The 27,683-nt window shown below is 38.3% G+C and overlaps 1 protein-coding gene across 4 annotated transcripts in view; it reads right to left on the bottom strand.

Annotated features, from left to right (window-relative positions):
- Nucleotides 1-5,578: 5,578 nt before the first annotated feature.
- DSG2 (desmoglein 2) overlaps nucleotides 5,579-27,683 on the bottom strand; it is a 60,661-nt gene continuing 38,556 nt past the window's right edge. For all 4 annotated transcript variants that reach the window (XM_072732127.1, XM_072732128.1, XM_072732130.1 and 1 more), the window contains 12 exons: nucleotides 26,134-26,295; nucleotides 25,859-26,003; nucleotides 24,833-24,999; nucleotides 22,739-22,876; nucleotides 22,435-22,620; nucleotides 19,599-19,864; nucleotides 18,720-18,862; nucleotides 18,187-18,414; nucleotides 13,929-14,156; nucleotides 11,750-11,871; nucleotides 10,249-10,578; nucleotides 5,579-8,436 (listed from right to left, as the gene is read on the bottom strand). In XM_072732127.1, the coding sequence (XP_072588228.1) occupies nucleotides 7,426-8,436; nucleotides 10,249-10,578; nucleotides 11,750-11,871; nucleotides 13,929-14,156; nucleotides 18,187-18,414; nucleotides 18,720-18,862; nucleotides 19,599-19,864; nucleotides 22,435-22,620; nucleotides 22,739-22,876; nucleotides 24,833-24,999; nucleotides 25,859-26,003; nucleotides 26,134-26,295 (3,126 nt within the window). In that variant the 3' untranslated portion in view covers nucleotides 5,579-7,425. The remainder of the gene's footprint in view (nucleotides 8,437-10,248; nucleotides 10,579-11,749; nucleotides 11,872-13,928; nucleotides 14,157-18,186; nucleotides 18,415-18,719; nucleotides 18,863-19,598; nucleotides 19,865-22,434; nucleotides 22,621-22,738; nucleotides 22,877-24,832; nucleotides 25,000-25,858; nucleotides 26,004-26,133; nucleotides 26,296-27,683) is intronic.

Raw genomic sequence — 27,683 nt, 5'->3', positions numbered from 1 at the left:
ATTAAATGAAGGATGGACTGATGGGACACACATCACATCACTCATCACACACAGGCTCAGGAAATCCATTTTGAAAATTTCGTTGGCTTTTCAAAATTTACTGTTGTCCTGTTTGGGTGTATCATGAGGAGACAAAGACCAAAAGGGCCCATGCCTGCCTTCAGCGATCTCAGTTTCTAGCAGGCAGGGTGATACAAGCAAGGATGAAGCAATTAGAGAAATAGAGAATATCATTTGCTTTTTCTTCTTTCATCCATATTTTGCTGTTTTCCAAAAAAGTACATGCAATTCGGCAAAATATTTTGATAAAATAGCACTTTAAAAAAATTGGAGCAAAATGAAGAAGGGGTTGAGCCCAGGCAGTACTTCCAAGAAAAATAAATAGCCTCATTGCTAATTTTCCTTAGCTATCTTACCATTAAGCAAAAAACAATTTGAAAAATTTTAAATATTGATCATTTCTGTTAGGGACAGGTAGGGGGTCATACTAGTGGTTTATTACAAAGCAAGCAAATATTAAACCAATTCCACAAAATATATAAATATTTATGAGCAGACAGGCACAAAAAGTCAGTTAAGCAGATTTTGTAACTCAGGGCACTTCTAGTCTCTGCCCTAGTCCCTTCTGACCAGTGGTCGATGAAAGGTATGTTCTGAGGTAGATGGAATTGTGTTCAGACGACACCAGCATTGTTGGTTGATCAGATAGCAGCATTCTCCAGGAGGTGGAAGGACTCAGGATCTGACTCTAGACCACAAGTACTTCACAGAAGCTAGTAGCCACATTCTTGTGCTTCATTCATGGAAGTGCAAGGGGAGCTGTACCCAATGCCTCAACCATAGCCAGTTGCAAAACCACTAATTTCACTAATGAAAAATCACTTCTATCCCTTCTGTTAATTAGCGAACCCTCTGATGGTTGATTTTTTAAGATTTTATTTATTTATTCATGAGAGACAGAGAGAGAGAGAGAGAGAGAGAGAGAGGCAGAGACACAGGCAGAGGGAGAAGGAGGCTCCATGCAGGGAGCCCAACATGGGGTTCGATCCTGGGTCTCCAAGGATCACGCCCTGGGCTAAAGGCAGCCCTAAACCGCTAAGCCACCGGGGCTGCCCTGATGGTTGATTTTAACAATATTTGAGGGACTAAGTAACCACCCCTGGAATTTCAATTTCTGATCAGGATTCTTCAAATCCCACTAGTGTTAAGTGAGAATAAATTAGAATTAATTGGTATAAATGTTTATCACATACCTGATCCTGAAGTATTTTGAAATGAATTACTTCATGGACATGGTAACAGAAGTCATAATGAAGAAGCAGATCAATATATTTTATTTTAAGGTCTTTGTATCAACATTTTTTTAACTAGGAGGAAAGACAGAGAAAGAATAATTTGTACTGACTTAAATTTAGAATATAAAAGAAAACCAGGGAAGGCCACTGTGCTATGTATAGAAGCCTCAGAAGCAAGTAAGAAAAAAAATCATAATCCTTAGAATGAGTTCCAAGGGAGAGGATCACTATGCTTCCTCTAGCTTACTGAAGAGTCATTGGTGGTATTTATACTACAAATATCTGAGGAAACTGAAAAGCAATGTAAAACACGTGGCCATTGCCACCAAGCTGGGAATGTTAGCTGCTGTCAACAATATTTAGGTCCATGGCTTAGAACAACCAGATTTGCTTTTGCTTTGATTACTTTGAAATATCTCTGAAGGCTCAGTAGACACTCTGAAATCTCCTCATTCAGGCTGCTTTCAACCCAGGTTTAAAACTTTATTACTGTGACAAGCAACTTTTATTAATAATTAACCAAATCGTGGGATGAAGAAATTTGTGCCTTTCATGGGAAAAAATAGTACAGCTTTTCAAGTTAAGCCTGTTTACCAGATCTTACCATCTGAGTTGCTTTCCCTCAAAATACATATGCTGAAATCCTAAGCACCAATACCTCAGGATGTGACTATTTTTGTAGATAAGGTCTTTACTGAGGTAATTAAGTTAAAAAGAAGTCATCAGGATGGGCCCTAGATCAAGAAGTTAGGACATAGATATGCTCAGAGGGAAGACCATGTGAAAACACAGGAAGAAGACTGCCATCTACAGGCCAAGGAATGAGGCCTTGGAAGAAACAGACCCTGCTGACATTTTGATCCAGGACTCCTGGCCTCTAGCATTGTGAGAAAATAAATGTGGTTTAAATCCCTCGGTCTTTGGGGACTTCGTTATGGTAGCCCAAGCAGACTGATACAACAGGATTTTTACTATGTCATTGTGTGTCCCAGGGGGAAGCAGATGGAAATGAGGAGAGTTTAATGGATTCTATACAGGAAGGGAGGCAGGTGAGGAAAGCCTCAAGGGATAGTCCAGGGTCCTGAGTCTGACATAGTTGAGGAGGGAGCCATCACCACTAACAGGCCTCGAGGAACAAGGAGAAGGAGTGGGTCCTAGAATCCAGGAAAGGAGTTTCTGTACAGAGAGAGATGCCTGGCAGGTGTTGGCAGAGGAAAAGAAGGGAAGACATGCTCTGACCTTGTATTTTTCTTACTGGCATTTCCAGACATTGCTTCCCACTGACCACGATCAACTTGTAGCCAGAGGGCAAGGATACCCCTTGAAGCATCTAAAAGGAGAGCTCCTGGGTCTCAGAACAAGGTGAAAATGAAGGATAGAGAGTGGGCATAAAGATGCAAATGGAAAATGTTCAGCCAGGAGCTAAATTTTGGATTTTAGCGGAGACACAACTTCCTCATCTCATTTTCTCTACTTGGTGCATGGGTTGGTGGAAGTTCTGTAATCTGTGTAATCTGTAATAAGAAGTCTATTTCCCATCACTCATGGACTTGATACAGGTTTCAGAATATTCGTGCCAATAATAGCCAATGGGGCAGGAGTATGGGGGAAAGTGTGGGAGACAGGAGACAATGAATGAAGGCCTCTTCATTAGCGTTGAATGTGAAGGTCAGAGATCTAGTGACAAAAAGATCCACAAAGTGAAATTTCGAGGTTTATGTACATTGTCTGTGAAGTAGTAGAATAGTTGAAGGTAGCCTATGATAAATTAAAGATACACACTGGGTATGTAAGGGTGCCTGGGTGACTCAGCAATTGAGCATCTGCCTTCAGCTCAGGGCGTGGTCCCAGTGTACTAGGATCGAGTCCCACATCGGGCTCCCCTCTAGGAGCCTGCTTCTCCCTCTTGCCTATGTCTCTTCCTCTCTCTCTGTGTCTCTCACTAGCAAATAAATAAAATCTTTAAAAAAAAAGATACATACTCTAAGTTCTAGAGCTGTGCTGCCCCCTCAAAAAACCTTTCCACAGCTATAGAAATGGTCTAAATTTGTGTTATCCAATTGGTAACCAACCGCTTGCCACAAGGAACAGAGCCCTAAGGTGTGGGTAAGGACAAATCTAAGAGAGAAAAATTAAATTTTTCTGGGTACAAACGGGGACATATTGTCCCTCCTCTCTCCTCTTTCTCAGAGCATTTACTTTAGAAATCTTATAATTACAAATTCTTTCTCTGCCCTTTTCAGGCACTATAGAAAATTTTAAACTAAATGAGCTTTTTGTCAGCTTCACAAGTAGCAATGTCTTTCTCTCAGACTTGAGAGTCATCTCTTTGAACATCAAAGATGATAACACCTCTATCTCCCCTTCTCCTTGGGTGTCTGCCTCCAGATTGTAACTAGCTACCTATCATAGATATTACAAGTCTTATTATTTCTTTGGATAAAGACAATCAGCAACACAATGGCTACCTAATTGCCAGGTGAATTTAAGATGATTTGTGTATGACCAATGGCACTGGCAAGTCTTGCTTCAGGATGTTCTCATCATGTTGTGAGCATGCATGTAATGGGTTGTGTTTGCCTGGCTTTATAATAGTGAGATTTCTGTCTTTACAATTCTTTATGAGTTGCTTATGATGCACATGGCATCCTGGTATAGTGCTTATTCAGTAATAAAACTGCTTTCTTTCTCTTCTGCTCTCTTGGAAAGTTTTTTTGGGTTAGCAGATTTTTTAAATTGGATTTCCAAAAGAGCAACCAGTTAAAAGGTCAGTAAAGGAGCTACAGTGGAATCCTAGAACATTTAACACACAAAGGAAGGCAGGAAAGGAACAAAGAAATGAAAAAACAGATGGGACCAAGAGAAAACAAATACCAAGATGGCAGGTTTATACTCATCAATATAAATTGTGGCATGTAGACTAAAACCATTCATTCAAAGTCAGAAAGTGTTGAAATGGGTAAGAGAGCAAGACCTATCTCAATATGTATAAGAAATACATTAGAACTATAAAGTTGAGAGTAAAAAGCACTAAGCATAATAAGCCAGTATGGAAATATTTATGTCAGGCAGAGCAGATTTCAAGAAAAAGAATATAATCACAGACAGAGATTCCATAATGATAAAAGGGTCAATTCTTTAAGGAGGCACAATAATGCTATATGTATTTGTACTCATTAACACATGTATAACAAGTTTAAATATAAGGTAGCAAAACTAGAAAACACTAAACAAGTAGGCAGAGCCATAATCAGATGGAGATTTAATTTGAAGATTTTATTTATTCATGAGAGACACAGAGAGGCAGAGACCTAGGCAGAGGGAGAAGCAGGGTCCTTGTGGGGAGCCAGATGCGGGACTTGATTCCAGGACCCCGGGATCATGCCCTGAGCTGAAGGCAGACTCTCAACCACTGAGCCACCCAGGTGGCTCAGCCGGAGATTTTCATATCCCTCTCTCAGCAATTCATAGAAACAGTAGACAAAAAAAAAAAAAATCCATAATGATATAGAGGACTTGAACTCCACTATAATTGGGAAGGCAAGAAATTTGGGGAGGTTAAGGAGGTAATTATCTTACCACTGTCTTTTGAAATGCCTCATTTCTAGGTGTTACTTGATAAGCAACATCTTTACTGTATACATTTTGATGTGGTGGTGATTGGAACATGGTCTGTAGAGACCAACCAAAAATTGTTCCCATCTGCCACTTGGGGTGGGAACCCTGAAGTCACACAATACTACATGGTCTTTATGCTTTGGGACGTCTTGATATGCCAGTGTTGTGAAATATTTACTAATGTGACATTATACTGTAGGCAGAAACTCTGATCTTTTCTCTTGTAAATGTAACAAGTAACTAAAACAGCTTTTTGACACTGATTGAGTGATTTCATCTCTCTGGGCTAGATGTGCAAGCTTTCTTTAGCTGAACCCAACAGCTTCCTCTAATGTGGGCAGAGAGCAAATTCCAGTCCTTTAGGAACAGGGTTGCTAGCTTGGCCAAGTACGGAGTGCCCAGCTAAATTTGAATTTCAGATAAACAACAGATAATTTTTTACTATGGAACATATTTACCCTAAAATACATCTGAAATTAAAATTTAACCAGGACTTTGGGAAAATGAGGCTCTTCCAAGGAGTCTGGCTGAGCCCGATATAAGCAGTTCTAATTCAAATGCCGAAGTCGAACAAAAACGCCTGCTTTCAGAGAGCTCTCTCCTCTGATGCAAAATGATAGTCCTTATAAAATATGACAGAGCAATAAAAAGATTATGGAAAGGGGTTGCTCTAAAGGTCATCTTTTTATTTAAATATTTTATGATGATGCATATACAAATATCATTTCCCAAGGAACAAATGTAAAAACCTAATACAAATCACCATTTCAGGTACAAAAAACCATTTAAAAAACATGACTCTGCTACATACAAGAGACAGGTTAGGTTTTCTCCATCTGTCCAAGGAGGACAGTTAAAACCAAGTTTGGATTTTTGGAGTATAGAGGTCCTATTCACATTTCACACAGTAGTGAAATTCCTGTTTCATACATAGCAAAATATAACTACTACGTATAAAAGAGAAAAGAAAAAGCAACAATTACTAAGTAGAGAGTAAAAAATTTAGATCACGGAAGATTGACCTTCATCTTGGCCACGCACTTACAATATTTAAAGATACTTGCCTTTTACTCATAGATAGTAAACGCAAAACATACCAATCTCTTGTATAACGTAACTCAAGTCAAAAACATGTCTAAAAAAAGAACTTTTCAAGATTCATTTCCTTAGCAAAATACCTTGAAAAAAAATCACAAAATTACAGTCTTTAAAATTTATGAAAATTATTTTGTTGTGGGAAATATTCACATAAGCTATATCCACATACTGATATGCACATGTATTTCAAAACCTTATATGCACTATTTTTTTCAAGGAGTCATAAAAGTACAATTTACTTAGAAGCCGAAACATCCAAATAAGTTTTCAAAATGAAAGGCAAGGATGTTGTACAAATTCAGGTCAATTGTTCAACTGAATATTTAATATTCACATAGTAAGTCATGACTGGACAGTCAGGGACTTTGGGACATAGAATAAAAATCATAATTTCAAAATCACAATTACTGATATTATACGATTTTCTAGTATTCTCTGCAATTGTAAATAAAAGAGGATGATTTCTAAAATTTGGTTTAATTCCACAAATATTTATTTGGCACTCATGTTATGTGCTGAGAATATATAGTGCTGAAACAGGCAAGTTCTTATCACAGTGGAGAATCCAGTCTAGTGGTTAATTAGCTGTACAAAATTAGAAGATGATGTATCCTGAGTTTTAAAAAATACTATATTATTATAAAAAGTAAAGTGATTTTATATTTGTGAATTTTTCCCTGGATTACTCAACTGAATTTGAAGTGTTCCATATCTTCACAACTTTGTGGAGACACAGGGAAGCAATAATGCTATTTTTAAGGTTATACAACACACAAGCTCAGAGAAGTACAATGTGTATTCTTTACCATGTTAATGTTCCAAAACTCAATCAACCTAAGACAGATTCAAAAGGCTGGGCTTCTCATCTTAAAGAAAATGAACAAAACAGTTGTCCAGACTGCATGCTTATTTTTGGATAAATGAGGTGTCAGTAATCTGCCAGGTGCAGTATGGTCTAGAATATAGAACGGCAATGGGAAACACCACTGCAGGATGCAAAGGGCCCACTCAGCTTTATGGGTGACTCTACTGGAGAGCTAAGGCGCTGGATACTCTGTGTCCATTTGGTATAAACTCTTACAAGTTGGACTGATTCTCTACTTGCTTTGTGAATATTGTTTGGTCATAACTCACTAAAAGGCACTTAAGACACAGCATCGTGAGATGCTCACTAAAAGGTCATAACTCACTAAAAGGCACTAAGACGCAGCCATCAGGGTGCCCTGAGCATCTCTGCAGTGCAATCTAGGGCTGGCACAGGGGCAACCTGTTGGGCATTAGTGATTGAGAGGAGTTTCAAGCCCAGGGTGTACATCTTTCATGTCTACAGGCTCATCAAAAGACAGGCTCGTGGAAAACACGAAAACCAGTCACTGCCAGCTAAACTCTGGGTCGGGCTGTGGTATGCTGTGGTTTAGGAGTAAGAATGCTGCACGATGCTATGCTTGGAGACCCTGGTGGAGGATGCGGTTAGCGTAGAACTAGAATGACTGGACTCCTCTAAACTGCAATTTGGCAGGGGGCCACGGACTCCAGCTCCAGAAACCTCTGTCTTTCTGGCCATCACAGAGGTTTGGGCAGGAATCCAGTAACTGGAGGCAGGGGTTTGTACCCTTTCTGTCACTGTCATGTTCTGTCCTACAGCTACACCGGGCATGGCCAGGGTGGGCTGTGCACCTGATCTGGGGGCAAGAAAGCTCTCTCTCTCCCTCACCACAACATAACGCCCATCTGGCAGATGCTGCGTACCTTCCAGAGGACCAGGGAAGCCCCCGTTAGGCTGTATTATTGTCTCGGTAACCATGACATTGGTGTCGTTAGCATAGCGCTGCTCTACCAAGGGAGGGGCTGGAGCATACACACGCTCTGTCACAATTAGGGCCTGGGACTGGCCAGGGCCTAGGACCACAGTGCTCGGTGGCATAGTGGAGCCTGTACCATAGGAAGTTTCTGTCACTACAACATTACCAGAAGCCAGTGGATCAGGGAGCAGCGTAGCTACCTTGTGACCCTGCCTAGAAGATACAGAGCTTTCAGTGACTACTTCCTGAGTTACTTTCTCTGCATTTGCTTCATCCACAGGTTTTGGAACTTGAAAGCTACTACCGGAGAAGTAAGCATTCTCCGAATTAATATTAGTTTGCTCGCTGAATGAATGTGAAGCTGCTTTCATACTTGACTCTCCCGCATGTTTTTGTCTCTGCTCCATTTCCACATCCATATCTATTTTTTGACCCAAGCAAATTTCAGCTAGTGTCCTGAATTTAAACCCTAAATCATCTAGAAAGCCATCGTCAAGTTCTCCTTCAATAAAACTGCAGCAGCCAATGGAACCATGGAGAGATGCAGTGTCTTCCTGAGAATAAACCAGAAGGCAATCTTTGCCTGTGTGAATGTCATCTTCATCAGTGTAAGAGGCAGCTTTCTAAGATAGAAATAAAAACAGAGGCACAGAATTAGTGACACAACTTCACTTAAGAGTAAGACTATATTTCTGGCCCAAATGTATAACCCGAGTCTCCTTATAAGAAAACATCAGAGATATACAAATGGAAGGACATCCTACAACACGGCTGGCCTGGATTCTTAAAAAAATATTAGTATTGTAAGAGATAAGAAAGACAGGACTCAGGATTGGTTCTGGGATGGGAAAAACAATGGGTACGGAAGATATTACTGCGATAATTGGCAAAATTGAAATATGGAATATGGCACTGTTAAATCTGTTCACTGTATTATGTAAGAAAATATGCGTGTGTATATGCATGTGCACACGCATGTATGTGTGTGTGAGAGAGAAAGAAGGCCAGGGGGAGGGAGAGATTAGGAAACCAAATAGCAAATGTGGCAAAGGGTTAATAATTGGGTAATCTGGGTAAAGAATATGCAGGAGTTCAAAATTTCTATTGTTCTTGGAAATTCTCTGGTAAGTTTGAAAGGATTTCCGAATACAAAATTTCTCACATACACACACAACCGAGTCTGACTCAAGCAGGATTAGAGTGGGGAGGGAGAACTATCAAGATGAAACTAATAGGGCACCCCAGGGTACAGCCTGGCCGTAAGGCAGAAAGGGGATGAGGAGAAATGCTTTTCCCGATACCGATGGCATCATCATCTTCCCCTCATGCAAACCTGGTTGGGCAGATGGTCTCAAAGAAGCGAGGGGGTAGGAGACAGGAAGTGGAAAAGCACTCCAGTAATTTGCTACCATGTAGACAGGAGACAGAAATAAACTGACCTCCTTCTAGGAGCTCATCCCTTCACTGGTCTCAAGGGTCCTTCAGATGTCCCACACTCAGCCCATCCCAGTGTGGGCCCATGTGGGCCTTGTTCTCAAGAAAGTTAACCAGCCCTGTTTCTTTTTCTTTTCTTTTTTTTTTTTTTTAAAGGTTTTATTTATTTATTCATGAGAGACACAGAGAGAGAGACAGAGACATAGGCATAGAGAAGCAGACTTCCAATGGAGCCTGATGTGGGACTTGATCCCAGGACCCCAGGATCATGACCTGAGCCAAAGGCAGACACTCAACCATTGAGCCACCCAGGCGTCCCTCCAGTCTTCTTCTAATTCCTCATTCCAGGCATGAGCTTTCTGAATGCATCCCATCATCCTTCCTACAACTTTCCTCCTGATTTTTTATGAATCGTCTCAATAGTGAAGCCAAGGAGACAAAATTTAAACAGACATCACAGACTGTGATTTTTAGGTCACATATTCTCTCCACTCCTAGCAGGCTCATCCCTAGCAAGTCTGATCCCACAGATGGACTGGACTTTCTGACCCACTGACATACGGCTTTGACATATTACTTGTTCTGACCAATGAAATATGAGCACAGAAAAGGCAGCTGCTTTAGGAGTGTGTCATTGGCTGGTTCTGTGTGGCTCTGTTCCCCATTCTCCAGGGATGGCACCCGCCCAGTACTGTCTGCTTTCTCGGCATGTATCTTCGCATGAAGACAACATGGGGAAAAGCAGAGTTGTGTCAACTGACAGAAACAAGAATGTGAGAAGTCAGCTTCTGCAAGAAGTAGGATGGTGGGGTCATTCGTTATCACCATGTAATTGGGCAAACCCATCAAATGGGCCACATCTGTCTTTCCTCACTGCCTATACACATTCTCTTAAAAAATGACAAAGTTCTATTTAGGTCCAAGGCAACGATTATCTTAATAATACCACATTCACATATAAATGTCCACCATCACCCCAGCATATATAAATGAACCCTCACCTCAGTGAAATAACTTTTTAAGAATTCTTCGTTCACTGCAGCAGCAGCCGCTTGAGCTCCAGCCAAGTCTCTGGAAGACCCTGTGGCTTTTGTGATCCTTAGAGCTTCAGCACCTATGTTGGCTCCTGTTGTTCCTGTCACTTGGGTAACTCCACCAGAAATAAGGCTTCTGTGTTCTTCCCATCTTCCATCAATCTCAGACATCTCATGATGGTCTTTGATGAGGGCAGAGCTACTTTCTTTTGTGGTTTCCTTGGTAGTTACCACTCCCAGTCTGATGTCTGCTGCTACACTCTCTCCATGATCTGCTGTTAGGTGCAATGGTACCACCTGAGGGAAAATACAGTTAGAACTGAGAAGGATGGAGGGTCAGTACAGTTGGTAAAGCGATCTGAGCTAAGTGGACATGCGAAAGCAATGAGCTATTTCTGCAGAGGCAAATTAGGAGAAATATTTTGGGTTGAATAACTTGTATTTGAGTCTTTTGAAGATCTCCATTCCACTTCTTGTTTTGTGAGCTGATCATAACTGGAGAAAACAAAAATTATTTAAATATGGTCTCAACTCATTGTCATTACTGTATTGTCATCAACTTTCCTCTAGGGTTTAATGCCTCCTTCTATATTAAACCATTTTTCTTTTTTTCCTAGCTGGACACATGCTGCTCTAAATAAAGCCTATCTATCCAAGCTTCCACTGTTCCTTGGAATAGCTACCTAAGTTCTGGTTAATGTGATTTCAAGCAGAAATGAGGTATGCAGCTTTTGGGAAGTGTTCTTTAAGAGCAGTTCTCCTATCTGCTTGTTGGAATGTGGGCACAGCAACTAGTGTCTGGAGCATGAAGACAGTATGGGAATGGAACTCATCCATTGAGTTGGAGGAACAACGAGAAAGGAGGGGAATCATCATCCGTTGGAGGAACAACGAGAAAGGAGGGGAATCATCATGCTGGTCTTCAATGGCCCACATTCATATTTAGGCCTCTGTTATTCTGAGTTCTCTGACACTTGATGCTAAATAGTATCCTGTTGAACATAGTGCTTATTGTAGGTAGTGATGAGACACTAGGGGTGAAGTTGCAAAAGAGAGACAATGGGATCTCCCCCTGTCTATTAAATAGGGAGGAGAGGAGGTTTTGCAGCATTTTACAACTCTCATGGGGGTGGTGGGGTTTACCTCTCCTAACCCTATGTATTGAGGTTCGAAACAGAAATGGCGAAACACATCTTTCATTCCCTGTATCATTCCTAACATTTTTAACATTCTCTGTAACATAGTACTTATCATAGGACCTATCACAGCAGAACAAGACCACTTCAACTTGCCCTGGCAGCAAACACAAAATATATTGTCATTCGAACCCTCTGTTTAACAAAGATACGTAAGTGAAATCTATAATGATGACTTTACTCTCTCATGACTTAAAATGCTAAAAACCCTTTCTAAAGGCCCTTTAATGTCAGGAAAGAAGATAAATACCACTGACATCTGATTATCTGACCTTGTCTTCAGGTGGCGCCCCTTCGTTATTCCAAGGATGTAGCATCTCTATAGTGCCAGGAATGGGGGTGAAGCCCTTGGCGCCTTCTCCACAGTGGCACATCAGCAGTAAAAGTGGTACAACTGGACAGAAACAAAATTGAGTCCAGAGAAGGTTAGCCTCAACATTTCTAAATTTATATTGCATAACTTTAGAATTTGCATTTTGCTTTTTAGAGTTTAGTCTTCACTTATTTACAGCCCTATTTTTGCATTTTCTTTTCTTCACTCTGGTTCAACCTCACCAAACTTGTTTTGGTGAATTACACCAAAGCCTAAAGGCAGCATGAGGCAGTCTGCATTCATCACAAAAAGGCTGTATGTGGCTGCCGGATGGAACATGAAGGCTGGATTCAACAGCATACAAATCATCAAAACCAGTTTAAAGACTTAAATCTTTTGTTGTTCTTTTAAGTCACTTTTTTAATATGACAAAATTCACTATCCAAGAAAATACATATATATTTATATATATGCTAAAAAGATCAAAAGCTCCTAGGGGTAGATAAATTTTAATATGTTAAAATATTCTAGAACATTGGAACTTCTAAAATACTTCACCACTTCATCCTGGAGTAGAATTTGGCAAAGGCATGGCAAACTGAGGTTCAAATTAACATCTGAATTACCTCAGTATTATTTTCTAAAATGACTCTACATTAAAAGCCTTTATAATGGGGGATCCCTGGGTGGCTCAGCGGTTAAGCCTCTGCCTTCGGCTCAGGGTGTGATCCTGGAGTCCCAGGATGGAGTCCCACATCGGGCTCCCTGCAGGGAGCCTGCCACCTCTCTCTCTGCCTGTGTCTCTGCCTCTCTCTCTCTCTCTGTCTTTCATGAATAAATAAATAAAATCTTTAAAAAAAAAAGCCTTTAAAATATATGTAATATTTCATCACAAATTCAATAAAATTTCAGAGCTCCCTCCTTAAATTTTATTCTACCTCAGGGAGGAGGGGAAAGCCAATGTTCATCTTCTTGATCAATGCAGTAAAGAATTCACCTGCAAGCTGCCCTTCTCAAATTAGTTTTTATTGCCATTTCTGTTTGGCAGCTTCCAATGATCAGTTGACTACTTCCTACGGTCTCTTTTATGTTAAATAGTTGACAGTTCAGTAAATATAGCCACTGTGAGTAGCTACACTGTGGGTAAAAAGCTGAAATTAGCCAGTGGCAACTCAACAATTTCAACAAATTTAACAAATGCTTATCTAGTGTCTACCATGTGCCAAGCACCACACTGGGCCCCAGATAGTCTGAGATGAGAAGGTAAGGTGAGTAGTCTCTGGGTAAAAGAGTCCCAGTTCCAGTCCATACCTACAGACTTGGTGAGCTGAAACTAGTCATTTCTCCATGCATGTCTGTATTTTTACCCATAAAACAGAGACAGTGGTATAAAAGTACACCATAAACTGTTGAGTGCTGTGCATTCAATTGTACATTTACTAGCACCTCCTTCATCACTGAAATCACTGAGGGTGCCTCAGAGGTGGTCCTCCACCCTTGTTCAGTGGCCAAGTGGAGTGGTATTCCATAGCTGCAGTACTTTGTTCTTTCATGAAAGGAAACCTGAGGTGTTTGGAGGTCATGCAGGGAAGGCAAGGCTGGTTGTCACTCAGAGGGTCGAGCTGCTGTTGCCCAGATAAAGGGCCAAGCAAAGCAGAGGGCAGGAGGAGGTTAAGCCCTGACAAGCTGAATGTGCAAAAGCAAGAATTGATGGGAACAAGATGAGTCTGTAAAACAACTTTGTATCCAGAATCCAAATTCATGCAACAAATCTTTTCTGAGAGCCTACTCTGTGCAAGACATATTCTAAGCACTGGCGTGAAATAGGCAACATCCCTTCCTCACAGAGCTTATCACCAACAAGGTTGTCTAGTAACCTTGGTTACTTAATTCGGGAAATTATGTATTTCTCCAAGACAAAAATTCATTTTTCTAAAACAAAATTCTCAAGAGGTCTAGAATCATCTTTGGTGAATTTATCAATGATCACTTATTGTTTCCCTAATCACCCTCGAAGTGTTCTAGTGCGGTTAAAGAATCACTGTACAGAAATCAGTGACTACTAACTACCATAACCAAACACTGGTAGTGCATGGAAATTACTAGATGAGCTAAAGAGTGGCTTTTAAAATACTTACGTAGCAACAGCAGAAGGGCAAAAATTATTAGTGCAATTGCGGCGGGTCCCAGGCCAACATATGTGCCACGCAGAGGTTCTACACAACCACTGCCATCCAGACACTTACAAACTGTGAGCTGAAGCATCTGCTTTTCAGAGCAACTGAAGCCCTGACTATCTGAAATCAGAAACTGAATTTCACTTCGCCCAAGCTTTTGCTCTTTTTGTTGCAGTAGCACACTGGTACCTGCAAGGGTAGGGGGCAAAAGGAAATAAAAATGGGTGATTACCAAGGAAGAGGTGAAGAGAAACATTCTTTAATTGCTGATAGTAGTTAGCTCCAGTTAGAAGCTTTATTATTGCTTAACTTCTCTATTGAATTCACACCGTGTGCTTGCTAAAATTAGTCCAGACTACCCCCAAAAGGCAGGTTAACAGCAAAGGATCAGATTTGGACACATTTTCCTTTTATGATGATTAATTTTAACAAGTATGTGTGATGTCCACCAAATGCTAGGAAATGTTCTATGTATGGGGAATATAGTAACAAATATGTGGTAACTTAAGTGACATTTCCATTAAAAGACCTTTATTTTACCATTTCTTAAAAAACTCTGTTAAAGCCATTTTCAAACAGACAATAATAGAAGGCTGTAGTTAACCCTCATGGTACCTGTCCCCAGTTTTGACAACTTTCAGTATTAGGCCAATCTTATTTCATTTTGTCCCTCCCATTTTGTTCCTGACATTATATCACAATACATTCAAAATTTTGAAAAATTTCAAATCTACAGAAAAACTGTAATATTACAATAAGGGACGCCTGGGTGGCTCAGTGGTTGAGCGTCTGCCTTCAGCTCAGGGCGTGATTCTGGAGTTCTGGGATCAAGTCCTACACTGGGCTCCCTGAGAGAAGCCTGCTTCGCCCTCTGCCTGTGTCTCTGCCTCTCTCTCTCTGTGTCTCTCGTGAATAAATAAATAAAATCTTTTTTAAAAAAGAATATTACAATAAATATCAATATACCCTTTATGACTTGTTTACATTTTATTACAATACATTCTATCCACACACTTTTTTCTGAGATATTTGAAAGTAAGTTGTGGATATTATGATACCCATCAGCATATATCTAAGACCAAGGGACATTAGCCCTCTCAAAAAAAATTTAGTATTGATATAACCCATAGTCAAACTTTTCAATTGTTGCAAAAATGCCCTTGATAGTTCTTTGGGGTTTTTTTCTTGATCCTGAAGTCTATCAAGAATTATGCATTGCCTTTAGTTGTCACCCTAATCTCTATGGATGATCTAGATCAGTCCCACCTTTTTTTTTTTTCCAGCCTTCATGCCCTTGCCATTTTTGAAGGCCGCTTATTTTAAAGGATGCTCTGCAGTTTGAATTTGTCTGATGACTTCCTCATGATTGGATTCAAGTTATACATTTTGGCAAGAACATGACACAAAGCGTTGTATGAATGACCTTTTATCTTATTTTTTTTAAAACGTGACTGACGATTATTTTCAAATTTTTCCTTTACTTTAATAAAAATAATGACCAGTTACACATGAGTAAAAATAACGATCAGTTATCTAAGAGCTTAAAAATTATCCTTACATATTCATAGCATTTATATAAAAATAATCAACTTGCAAGATATGTAAACCTGGATGGATACAAAAATTAAAAGTGAGTGTTTGGGTTTTGTTTTGTTGTTTTATTTATTTTTGGAAGTAGGAAACAGCTTCTTTTCATCTTAAGGTCCAAATTTTATGAAGTTTGATCTGCATGGGTAGAATCTACTTATTAAATCATCCTTAAGGCTTTGGAGAAGTGAGAAAAAAGCATTTAATCATTTAAAGGAGTATGAATTCACGAAAAAAAAAATCCATGAAAACATAACCGGGAAGAAGAACATAATTAAATTCATGATTGGCTCGGAGAGGGCAAGTGGAGGAGAGAAAAGGCAAAAAGAGAACTTTTATCTTATCTATTATAAAAAAAAAAAAAAAGAGGTCTCATTCAAATATGAGAACCAGTTAATATTCCTTTTTTTTTTTTTTTTTTGGTATTCCTTTAATTCTAAGTGGCAGGTACAAAGATGTCTGCCATATTAGGCACTGGGATTTTCTGTGCTTTAAAATTTTCCCAAATAAAAATAGATAGGAGCTATTTATTATCATGACAGTTGACTGATCACCTAATTATGTAACCAAGGAGAAGAGAGCACAGTTTATGGAATCCTCTCTCTTTAAAGTGTCTAGATTAAAAAAAAAAAAAAAAAAGAGTCTAGATATATAGAGTATAAATCTCAGTGACTTCCTCTAATAACACTCAACATGCATGTCCTTAAGAGTTTCACGTTCCTAAGACTACAAAAAATTCAGAGACCCACCAAATCCAAACATCTTGATCTTAAGCTAGAAAACTTATCTACATATCTGGAAAGACGCCTGGGCCAGGCTAATTGGGGTCAAATCCTAGTCCCAACTTTTAGCTAGATGTGACCTTGAGAATGTTAAGAGACTCTCTGTACCTTTCTTTCTTCATCTGTAAAATGCTGGTGACAGGAGGGCTAAACTTCTAAGGGGGTAACCATGAGCAAAGTGCTTAGGACAGTGCCTGGCATCTCCCAAACATCATATATTTCTTAGATAGAAAGAAGAGTTGAAAACTCAGTAAGTTCAATGCAAAACACATTTACACATCTTAGTCAAAGAAAGGCCAGCTCCAATCAAGTATTCAGCCTAGATGGGAGTTCCTAGAGTTCTGTGAATACAGAATTAGACACTGAACAAGGAGACCAACCACTTTTCAAGTTTTGAGGCCTGTGACTTAATTATCCTAAGAGGAATTACCTGGATGTCTACCAGCCAGGGCTCATGCTAGCTAAAAACTTGACTGAAAGTAGCCTCCATGAATCAGGTTGGTGACTGTCGTCCTCAGAGCGAGGCAACTTTAGTTAATTGAGAGAATAACTGTCTTCTGCCAGTGAGTACATAAACCCTTAAGAAGATTTAAAATTAGTTTCTTTAAAGCAAATTAAAGACATGGTTTTAATATTTTTGTATCATACAGAAATTGTGTTGTTACTGTGTTTTTATACATGCATCACTTTTAGGAAAATTAGCCCTATTAAAAGGATAGCTTTGTAACTCCGATTTAAAATGTGTGATTATGTTACTGATTTGGCCTTATAGCTGTAGACTGGAATATCAATGATTTGTTCGGTAGTGGACCACTGAGGAGGATTTCAGGTTCAGTATATTTATGAGTCACATTTATTGGAATTTTAGAGTATAGGGATCACAAGAAGTGAGGTAATGCATTTGACCTGTTAATTCAGATCACTGAAATGCATTGGCAAAAACCAAAATATATTAAATTTATAAATGTATTTTGAGATGTTGACGGTATTTGTTTGCTCTGTAGACTGGACCAAATGTGTTATTTAATGCTTCTTAAAATGGCATAAAAATTTCTTAGATTTAAAATAACAATAAATTTGTTAACCAAAAAAAGCTGGGTATTATATTTGAAACTTTTCTAAAATGAACACTAATTGTTTAAAACAAAAGAGTCTCCTGGATAGTCTGTGGTATTCAGAACCACCCTGAAGAACACCCAAAAGCTACATTGACAAAGAGAGTACATCTAAAACATGGATATATATGCACATGGCCACCTGGGATGGCTGGGGGCTAGAGAGACCCTTCTTCATACTGTGTCCATCACTTACCCACTTTATGACTTTGAACAGCTACTTAATTCTGGTTAAGCTAAGATTCCTCAGCTGTAATCAGGACATAATGTTATAGATGAAAGGATTAAATGAGACAATGCCTACGAAGGGCCAGCAGTGTGCCTCGTACACAGTAGGTGATCCACAGACATTATTTCAATGCAATTGTTATCATAGCTTAAGATTTTAGAAGCCATCTATTCTGATTACTGTGCTTAGACAGGAAAGGTACACCTCAGCTTACAAGACAAAACAACTATTTCAAGAGCAATTTAGGGAATACTCAGCTACAACTTTAGGGAATACTCTTTACAACATTGGGTTATTTTTCTTCTCTCTCTCTTTGGTTACTCCAAATGGGGTATTTACTATAGGCTGACGAAAGACACCATACCTGAGCTTCAGAACCTTATTTTAGAAACTTCCATACAAAATTGTATCGGAAATATAACTTATGGAAGAAAAAAAAAGCACAGCCTATATTACATTGATTTTAGATTTAGTATTGAAAAATGTAGTCCAATGATTTTGCTTACTTTCTTGGTGCACTATTTGCCATTTTTCTGCCATTCCAGCCGGTTTGTCAATGATGGAGAAACTGAAAGGCCCACTGTTTTGGGGTCCATCCAGATCCTCTGCAGTCACATTCACATACTGCACGTCATCGCAGATATTTTGCACAGGGTCGACCAGTGTGGGACAATTGTCATTGATGTCTTCCACTGTGATAACAACAGTGCCAGTGATGGTTTTTCTTGGATAACCTTAAAAATAAGAAAGAAAAAATATGTATGTATTGCCTCTATTGCTGACAACAGACATCATTTGAATTCTTTTTCCGGTTTGGAAAGGAGAAGGTCCTAACAAACTGTGGCACTTCCTATCCTAGATACGTTTTAATATTCAGATCAAGTCATGTTTTTTAATCTGCTAAATGAGTAGAAATGTGAAGGTTTGCCCATTGGAGAGACTTGGTTTTCCTACAAGAACAAAATGAAGGTCTTGGATGTTACAAAGTAATATTTAGATACATATATCAGCCAAGAAAAAAGTATATTTAATAACTTACTTTCGGATATTGCCAAAATCTTTGCAGTGTATGTACCATTTTGGACATATCTGGATTCAAAATCAGGAATTTTTACAAGTCTAATTTCAGATGTAACAGAATCCACAGAGATCCAGTTGTCTATATCTTCCAATTTGGCATATCTGTTATAAAATAAACATAAAATTAATTTTCATTTATGGATAAGGTGATAATCTCTCATCATCTACAACTCTTTCAAGCTTAATTAATGGTTCATTATCTGTGTTCTTGTTTTAGGCATTAGTTTGAAATGTCTTTAGTTTCTTGAAGCTGTCCTAAAAGTTCCCTCTCTTTACTCTTTCTTGCATATCACACTTTTTGGAAACCTTCCGTGTTTCTATAACATACCCAAGATATATGCCAGGGTGACCGTTTCTTGCCTACAAACCCAGAAAGTTTGCAAGTGCTCTGTTGTCTAGTCTCCCATTTTAAATCTGGGGTAAACCATTGAAGAGGAATTTAATTACCCAATAACTGGTATATGGAAAATTTATTTGCCACTTTCTTACTTCTAATACTCTTTCAGGAAGTAAGACAGGTGTAGACAGAATAAGACAGTAAGTTTCTTTCTGAACTTTATCTTTGTTGTTTTTTTGCTTTCCCTCGCCGGAATTACTTTGAGGTGAAGCACCCCGCCTCTGCCTCACACTCAACTGGTGGAGAGAAGATGGTCTGGGAGGAAATTTCTCCCTGCCTCTCAGTTGCAGGTACAACTCTAGAAAGTTTAATCTCCAGACCTTTGGGGGATTACAATGCTGGGAGGAAAGGAATGAAGTATGGAAATTTCATTATGATTTTTTGAAGACAGGCATTTCAAGTAACTTAAAGTAAGGAAATATGTTCACAGCTATCTCTTACTTTACACGGGCTTGTTGTCCAGTGTCTTCGTCAAAAACTTGAAATTTTCCAATTATCTGGCTTTGGCTTGATTTATCCATGCTCTCGCTAACATGAACGGAGACAGTGCTACTTTTAAAATGAATACCTTCTTTCACATTTTTCACCTTTACTTTGAAGGGGATGGATGTAGGCTTATATTTATTCTTGACTGATTTGTGAAAAGCTGCTTTGTTAGTGACAACAATGCTGAAATCAAGATTTTTCACTTCTTCATAATCTACTTCCTAGGAAGACAAAAATCAAAGGGAATTCTTTCAAAAGAGAAAACAACTAGAACATACATAGAACATACATACACACTCACGTTTAGTTTTAATGTTAGATATAACAGTTTAACATATGGGGAAGAGAGTAGCACTCAGTATTCTAACTCCTATCGATATCAAGAAATTAAAAAGTTTGTCAATTTGGATATTCATAAATGTTAAGGATGATTTAGGGAGCATCCCCAATTTTATTTTTTTAAGTCCAAATTATTTAAAATATATTTTATATATACACACACACAAACATATATATTTAATAATCTGAAGTGATTTTTTTTAACTTTACTGAAAAAAGTTAATGGACATACAATATAATATTCCTTAAAATGTGTTCTATGGGTTTGTTCCAGTGAAAAGGGTCACATGCCTAGTGGTAGCACTGCCAGCTGTTTCCCTAGTATAGACTTATACTGCACATTAGCATACCAAAAAGCTGGCTTCCTGGCTTAACTTTCCTAAACCCAGGGTTTGCAAATGTATTTAAACAAAGAACCTACTTCCCACCCTTTTTTAGCATAATGTCTATTAATATCTGGTTTGCTATTAATTCCATAAAAGAATAACCTTCCTCCAAATAATCTGTTCTTTGTGAAACTTACAAAGTACATTTGATATAGTCAGTTTATCATTGAATACATACTTTATCTTCCAAGTTGTCCTTTCTTTTTTAAAGATTTTATTTATTTATTCATGAGAGAGAGAGAGAGAGAGATAGGCAGAGGGAGAAGCAAGCTCCCTTTGGGGAGCCTGATGCAGGACTCAATCCCAACCCCGGGATCATAACCTGAGATGAAGGCAGATATTTAACCACTAAGCCACCCAGGCGTCCCAGAAAAAATTCTTTATACAAATCAGTCAATTTATAACATTCTCAATCTGCTGTTGTCACTTTAATGCTAATTTTACTATTTTTTGCTATGCCCCCTTTGGTAGAAATAACTATATCCCTTTTTGTGCTACCATGGTACAGTGAGAATACTTTCAGTACTTCTATGGTTCATCACTAAGTAACTTTCTCCTGGTGTGTTACTGGCTTTTTGTCATAAGCATCTAGCAAGTTTGTAACTTCTATGAGTAAGAGGATCCCTTACTTCTATATAAGCAGGCAAATCTATTTGTCTCTGATGCCATTATCCACTTCTTGCATAATAATAAATTGTGTCTTCCCTTTAAACTTGAGGTGATCTTATTCTATATTCCTCTGCTTTACGAAGTGGTAGTCTAAGTGCATATAATAGTCTATTAATGCATGGTGCACATAATTATTATCATGAAAGTTCAGTTTAATATTTCTCTATTCTGTTATATATTTATATTATCATTATTCCTCTTCCTATGGTTAGACTTTACCTACTTTGTCATATTTAAGTTTTTGTAAAAGTTTAGAAACTTCTGGAATCAATTTTTGTCTGTATATGACTTAATGGGATAGTATTTTGAAAGCTGTAGCTTTAAAAAAAAAAGAAAGCTGTAGCTTTGCATTTTATTTCAAAATCTGATAAGGCAATTCTATCATAAGCCATTTATTTATTTATTTATTTATTTATTTATTTATTTATTTATTTATGATTTTATTTATTTATTCATGAGAGACACAGAGAGAAAAAGAGAGAGAGAGAGAGAGAGGCAGAGACACAGGCAGAGGGAGAAGCAGGTTCCATGCAGGGAGCCCGACATAGGACTAGATCCTGGGTCTCCAGGATCAGGCCCTAGGCTGAAGGCAGCGCTAAATCGCTGAGCCACCAGGCTGCCCTATCATACACCATTTAAAAAAAACATTGATATTTTTCCTTACTTATAATGTTAGATAAAAATTCATCCTATATTTTTGTTTAAAAAATTCTGTGAGGGTAATACATTTCAAATGTATAAGACCCAGATACTTAATAAGATTATTTTCCTTTCATTGGTTCAATTAAGCACAAGAAGTTAGAACACTATGTTTTAAATGTGATCCTCATACTACTTATATTACAGTCACAAGTGGATTTCTGTTATAAAGGCAAGTTCCTGAGCTCCACCCCATTGGATTTGAGGACAGGGCCCAGGAATCTGCATTTGGGACTTGTAACTTTACAAAGTGACTCTTATTTAAGTATGAGGACAACTGGATTCAAGCTTTGTCGAGTTATTATAGCTTTTGTTTTTAGATGCTATTAGTGAGGTCTGGCTTTATGTTAAGTTGACCAAATAAGAGATAGTAAATTGGGGATACTTAGCAGATGTAAGAGGTCATGATGTAAGGATGTTCTAGTCAGGCACAGGATGCAAGCAAGACAGAAAGTATGCTGAACAATAATGTTGCTGGTATCATGTTATCAGATCAGGATTCGAGTCCCCTGATCTGAAGTTGGACTGTAGTGTGACCATTTACTAACTACAGAACTTGGGCAAATAGGGAAGTCTGCCACCTCAAAGAGTTGTGTAGGTTGAGTATGTAAAGCACTTTTAAGCGTTTGACGCTCCAAATACAATCATTTCTTCTTCACCAACTTTTCCTATGCCAATTTTGAACATTAAGTACTTACTTTAATAAGGGTGACGATTCCTTCATTAGTTTGAGTATCAGTTTCTATGTGGAAATAACCCATTTCATTTCCTGATACGAATGTAAAATTTGCTAACCAATTATCAGAGCCAATTTCATCTGCATCGAACACCTTTATGCGCATAACTTCTACATTGGCTTGGTTTTCTTCAACCACCCCTTCATTCTGTAAAACATGAAAATCAGATTTTTATTTTAATGTAGCACAAACTCAAGTGATATTATTTTTAGTTAGGACTAAAATGTAAGTAAATAGATATGTTTGTTATAAAAATAATAGTTACCATTTCATTTTTGACTACAGGTATATTGTCATTGACATCCAAAATACGAATCTGCACTTGAGCTTGTTTTACTGGTTTATCTGTTATTTGTCCATTGCCGTCTCTTGCTTCCACTGTCAAAGTATAGCTGCTGTGTTCCTGCAAGGCAATGAAAAATATCCGTCTGGGGTGAAAATGAGCGACTCCCAAATCTTCTTTTTAGTTCTCTTGATCATCAAGAGAATGAACCACAGGGCATCTTATTCATAAGTAAGTTTTATGATTTGTTATTCATGTGAAGATGCTGTTTATTTGCCGTCTGAGCATTTCTAGAAGGCCAGGAAGGCCTAGAGAAGTTGTTGGTAGTCAAATTCTTAAATATGTCATTGGTAACATTATCAGGAAATGAGTCTCTCATTAAAATAGTCTGTGCACAAGGAAGTGCCCTTCAAAATGTAGTTTGCTCTATATGGAAGTGATGGGGAAGGAGGAGACTATAGGAATTGGTTCTTTCTTCATTTTCAGCCAGAAATTAAGCAAGAAAAACCTAGTCCCCAAGAAAACTTGGCCAGTGAAGACAAAATGTGGTTGATTTTGTCCAGACATTCTGAGAGAGATGATTCTTAGAGAACCTGTCCTAGAGAATGAGATCTTACATGCTACTCCAAAGTGAGTCCTTATCTTCCACGTGGTCCCTTTATGATGGCTCCATTCGGTATAGTTGGAGTTTAAGAAAAAATGGGGGTCAGCCAGTGCCAATGCATGGGGGTCCTATGTGGGACAGAACTGCTCAGTAATAGGTAACTGAGGCTCTGGAGCCAGTTGCTTGGCTTCCAATTCTGTCTTTGTAACTTATTAGCTGTGTTGGATATACACTTAATCCTTTTGACCCTTGTTTTACTTCTGTGTAAAATGGGGATAATAACTAGATCTGCCTCGTATAGTTTTTAGTTGGATTAAATGGATTAATCTATGTAAAAGGCTTCCAGTAGCACTTGGCACATGGTAAATGCCCAATAAGTGCCAGACATTGTTTATTATTGGCTAAACTTGCATACTTCATTAGGCAGCAGCTTATAAAAAATCAGGATAATTAAAAATAATACTTTTCCATTCTAATTTTATGTGAAAAGGTGGAGTAGAATATTAGGAATAATAATATTCTTTAATTTTACAGAGATCTTGTTAGCAATGTTGGGCACAATCTTCTCCCTTTCTGGGGAAAATGAAATCATTTTCCTAAGTAATACAAAATATAGTCACTGTACCTAGACCATGACTTATGTTTGACGACAATACAGTGTTAAGATCATCAACATTCTACTGGCATTCTACTGTTAAGACCTTCACATATGTAGCATTTAAAAAGTCTTCTATTTCCTGTTTTCATCCAAAATTTTCCCTTTGAGTTAGAAATTAAAAAGTGAATAGCCTTTTGAGAATACCCTGTCCAGGAAACCTACTGAGATTTTCCTCTAGTTTGGGATTTACAACAATCTTTTATGAATATTTCTATTATCCTAAGTAGGATTCCTACCTCAGTCTTTGTTCTTCCCTATATATCTGTATCAGCAGTCGAGGAGACTCCTGAAGTTTCATTACAGGAGCACAAATCACAGGACATTACTTTAGGACACTCTAGGAAACAGAATTCTGACTGGAGAGGCCCTAGAATAGTGCTGTCCTTATGTAATTTTTTCTAACAGTCAACTTTTGAAGTTAAAAAAAAAAAAAGAGGTGATACTACTGATTTTAAATGAATTTTATTTAACCCATGGTATCTAAAATATTACTGTGTCAACATGCAATCAACAGAATATTACTAAGGTGGTATGTTACATTTTTTATTCATGCTAAATCTCTTCAATCTGGATGACTTTTTTTAGATTAATAGCATATCTCAATTTGGATGAATCACATTTCAAGTGTTCAATGGCTACATATGGCTAATGGCTGCCATATTGGACCGCACATCATTAGAAGAGGGCATTTTTATGAGTTATCCTATACATGAGGAATATATAAGAAAGCAAGAAAATTAGAAAAGAAATAAAGAGAAAGGAAAAGCTAAAAAGATAGAGTTTAAAAAATAAACAACATAAAACACTAATTTACCTCTCTGTCCAATGTGAAACTGGTTGTATAAATCTCGCCTGTGTCTTTATTTAGGTAGAACACTGGTGGATAAGTAGGCTCCTGAGACACAATTCTGTAGGAAATTTTAGAATTCAGGGTATTGGGCTCATCTGCATCTGTGGCACTGATTTTCATCACAAGGGTATCTGGCATTAGAAACAAATATGTCCAAGATGAAACTCAACTTTAAGCACAGTTATGTAAGTTATTATTCTCTCTATAATTTCAGCCTGTTCCCAAAAGGATTTATTTCAAAGGCTTACCAAAATCAGAGTTTATCAAGACCAAAAACTTTAATTGGATTAGAATGTAAGTGTGAATGGAGTGCAGAAATGGGAAAGATAAGAAGAGGGCAAGGCTGACATTAGTACAGATAAGTCTTAGGTGAAGTCTTGAACACTTCCTACAGGAAGGCTACAAATTTCATTTATAATAGGTCTAATAATCAACACAAAGAAAGAAGAAGGAACAAATACATGCTTATTAAAATACAAACAATTCAGGAGAAGCAATAGCTGTTCTTTATATTATTATCAAAGAAAAATCTTTCCTGTAAGTCTTCACATAGACCACTGCATTGGACCATGTCATCAATAAGCCTGACAACAGAAATAACGTAAATCAAAGGTCAGCAAAGTACTGCCAGTAGGCCAAAGCCAGCCAGCCACCTATTTCTGATAATATTTTATGGGCACACAGCCACACAATCATTTGTTTATATGTTGTCTATGGTTGCTTTCTAGCTACAAGGCAGGATAGTTGCTATGGAGACCTAACCCATCACATTGATCTGCCATATTTGTTCTGAAGATAAAAAAAGATATCAGGTAAAGTCTTTTGAACTTATCACAGAAAAAGCAGTTCCAAACCTAGAGTGATAAGTTTATTACCATTTGTCCTGCAGGTAGTACTTAACGTCCATCAAGATAGAGGATTTAGCGTTCAGTTACACAATGGGGTTTACATGACTAGGGGTACTCATTCATAAAATTAACCAACTCTGACCTGCTGCACTCAGTTCTTCAATAGACCCAGCAAAGACATCCTGTGTGAACACTGGCTCATTGTCATTGATATCAAGAACCTTAATGCGGAGTTCTAATGGTTTCTCGAGATTGTTTCCTTTTTCATCCAAAGCATAACCAATTAGCTGAAATCATGACATAAATAATAGATTAAATGTAAGCTAAGGTAATTAAATTATCACAATATAAAAACAAAACAATCATAACTATTACCAAAGAAGAACTGCAAACTAATTAACGTAAAACTGTTCTTACCAGAAAACTTGGTGTTTCTTCTCGATCAAGAATCCTGGTAACATTCAATTCTCCCGTGTCTTTATTAAAGACAAACACACCAAAAGGTGGCTCTGTGATCCCTTTTCCAGTGTATTTGTATGTAATCTTTAGTCCTCTTTCTTCTGCCACATCAGAATGTATCTAACATAAAAATAACAGAAGAATGCCCCACATTAAACTCTCCGTAACACATATTTTTAATGGGAGGGTAGGGAGGACACTCAAGAGAAGATGTGCTGATGTTAGCCAACCTGGATTCAAATCTTATCTCAGCCACTTACTGGTTACTAAGAGGTACTTAACCACTCTGTGCCTCAGTGTTCCTATCTGTAAAGTAGAGAACTACTTACTGCCTACCTCTTAGGGTTGCTATGAAACAAAGATATCATTAGGGGTATATTTTAGGAGGACAGATTTTAAATTTAGCAACCTGAGGAGGGGCACCTGGCTGGCTTAGTCAGTTAAGCATCAGACTCTTGATTCCAGCTCAAGACATGATCTCAGGGTCATGAGATAAAGCCCAATGTCGGGCTCTGTGATGGACGTGGAGTCTGCTTGAGATTGTCTTCTTCCTTGATCTTCCTTGATCTCTGTCCCTCCCCACCAAACCTTTCTCTAAAAAAATTTTTAAAAAGTTTATAGTTAGCATATGAGATAAAAATTGGAGAGTCAAAATCACCTTTATAAATCCATTTGATCATTTGGAAAGTAAGACTAAGGCATCCTTCTACAGAAGGATTAAAAAAGTCAAGCACCTTCCTTGGTTGGAATGCCTGAGGAAATTCATGCATCTAACCCATTTCTACTGTCTTTTGTAGTTGTCATCTTTTTTCTATAAACAATTTCATTTTATGTCTGTAATTCTTCATTAGTAAATGTGTTTTTGTGGCCCCCTATTGGTTCCTTAATTTTCTTCAACAGACCTCATAGAAGCCCTCGGGGAGCTGACACTCTACTAAAGGAGCCATACAAGTAAGCAATGTATGGCATGTCACACAGTGGAATGCACTATAACCATGCTGAAACAGGAGTAAAGGGATGGGGTGAGGCAGAAAAGGGAATTCTTTTGGGGGATGACACTTGGGCAGAAGCTTGATGCCATGAGATATTGCAAGTATCTGTGGAGAGGGGATTCTAGGCACAGGGAGCAGCAAGGGCAAAGGGTGAGGAGCTGGAAAGAGTTTGTGTTGACTTAGGGATGTACAAAGTGGGAGATGGGGTGTGATAGGAGCTGATGTTAGGGAGGAGGTCTTGTTTAAGAGCTCTTATAGGTCAGAGTAAAGAATATTCCTTCCACTGTAGCAGGACACCATTGGAATAATTTCACTAAGGGGATGAACATGCTTTGATTTGTCTTTTTAAAAGATCACTCTGGCTGCTCTCTGGAGAATGGACTGTGGCAGGGTGAGGGATGGCAAGAGTGAAGCAGGCAGACAAGGCAGGCCAGAGATCACGTTGACCTGGATGATACAGGAGAGAAGTGAGCAGATCTGGAATATATTCCGGAGGTAAAACTGATAGTGTCTGCT

This window comes from Vulpes vulpes, chromosome 13 (genome assembly GCF_048418805.1).
Source record: "Vulpes vulpes isolate BD-2025 chromosome 13, VulVul3, whole genome shotgun sequence".
Classification (NCBI taxonomy): domain Eukaryota; kingdom Metazoa; phylum Chordata; class Mammalia; order Carnivora; family Canidae; genus Vulpes; species Vulpes vulpes.
The sequence above is the reverse complement of the archived record's forward strand: the minus strand, read 5'-3'. Positions and strand labels throughout refer to the sequence as shown.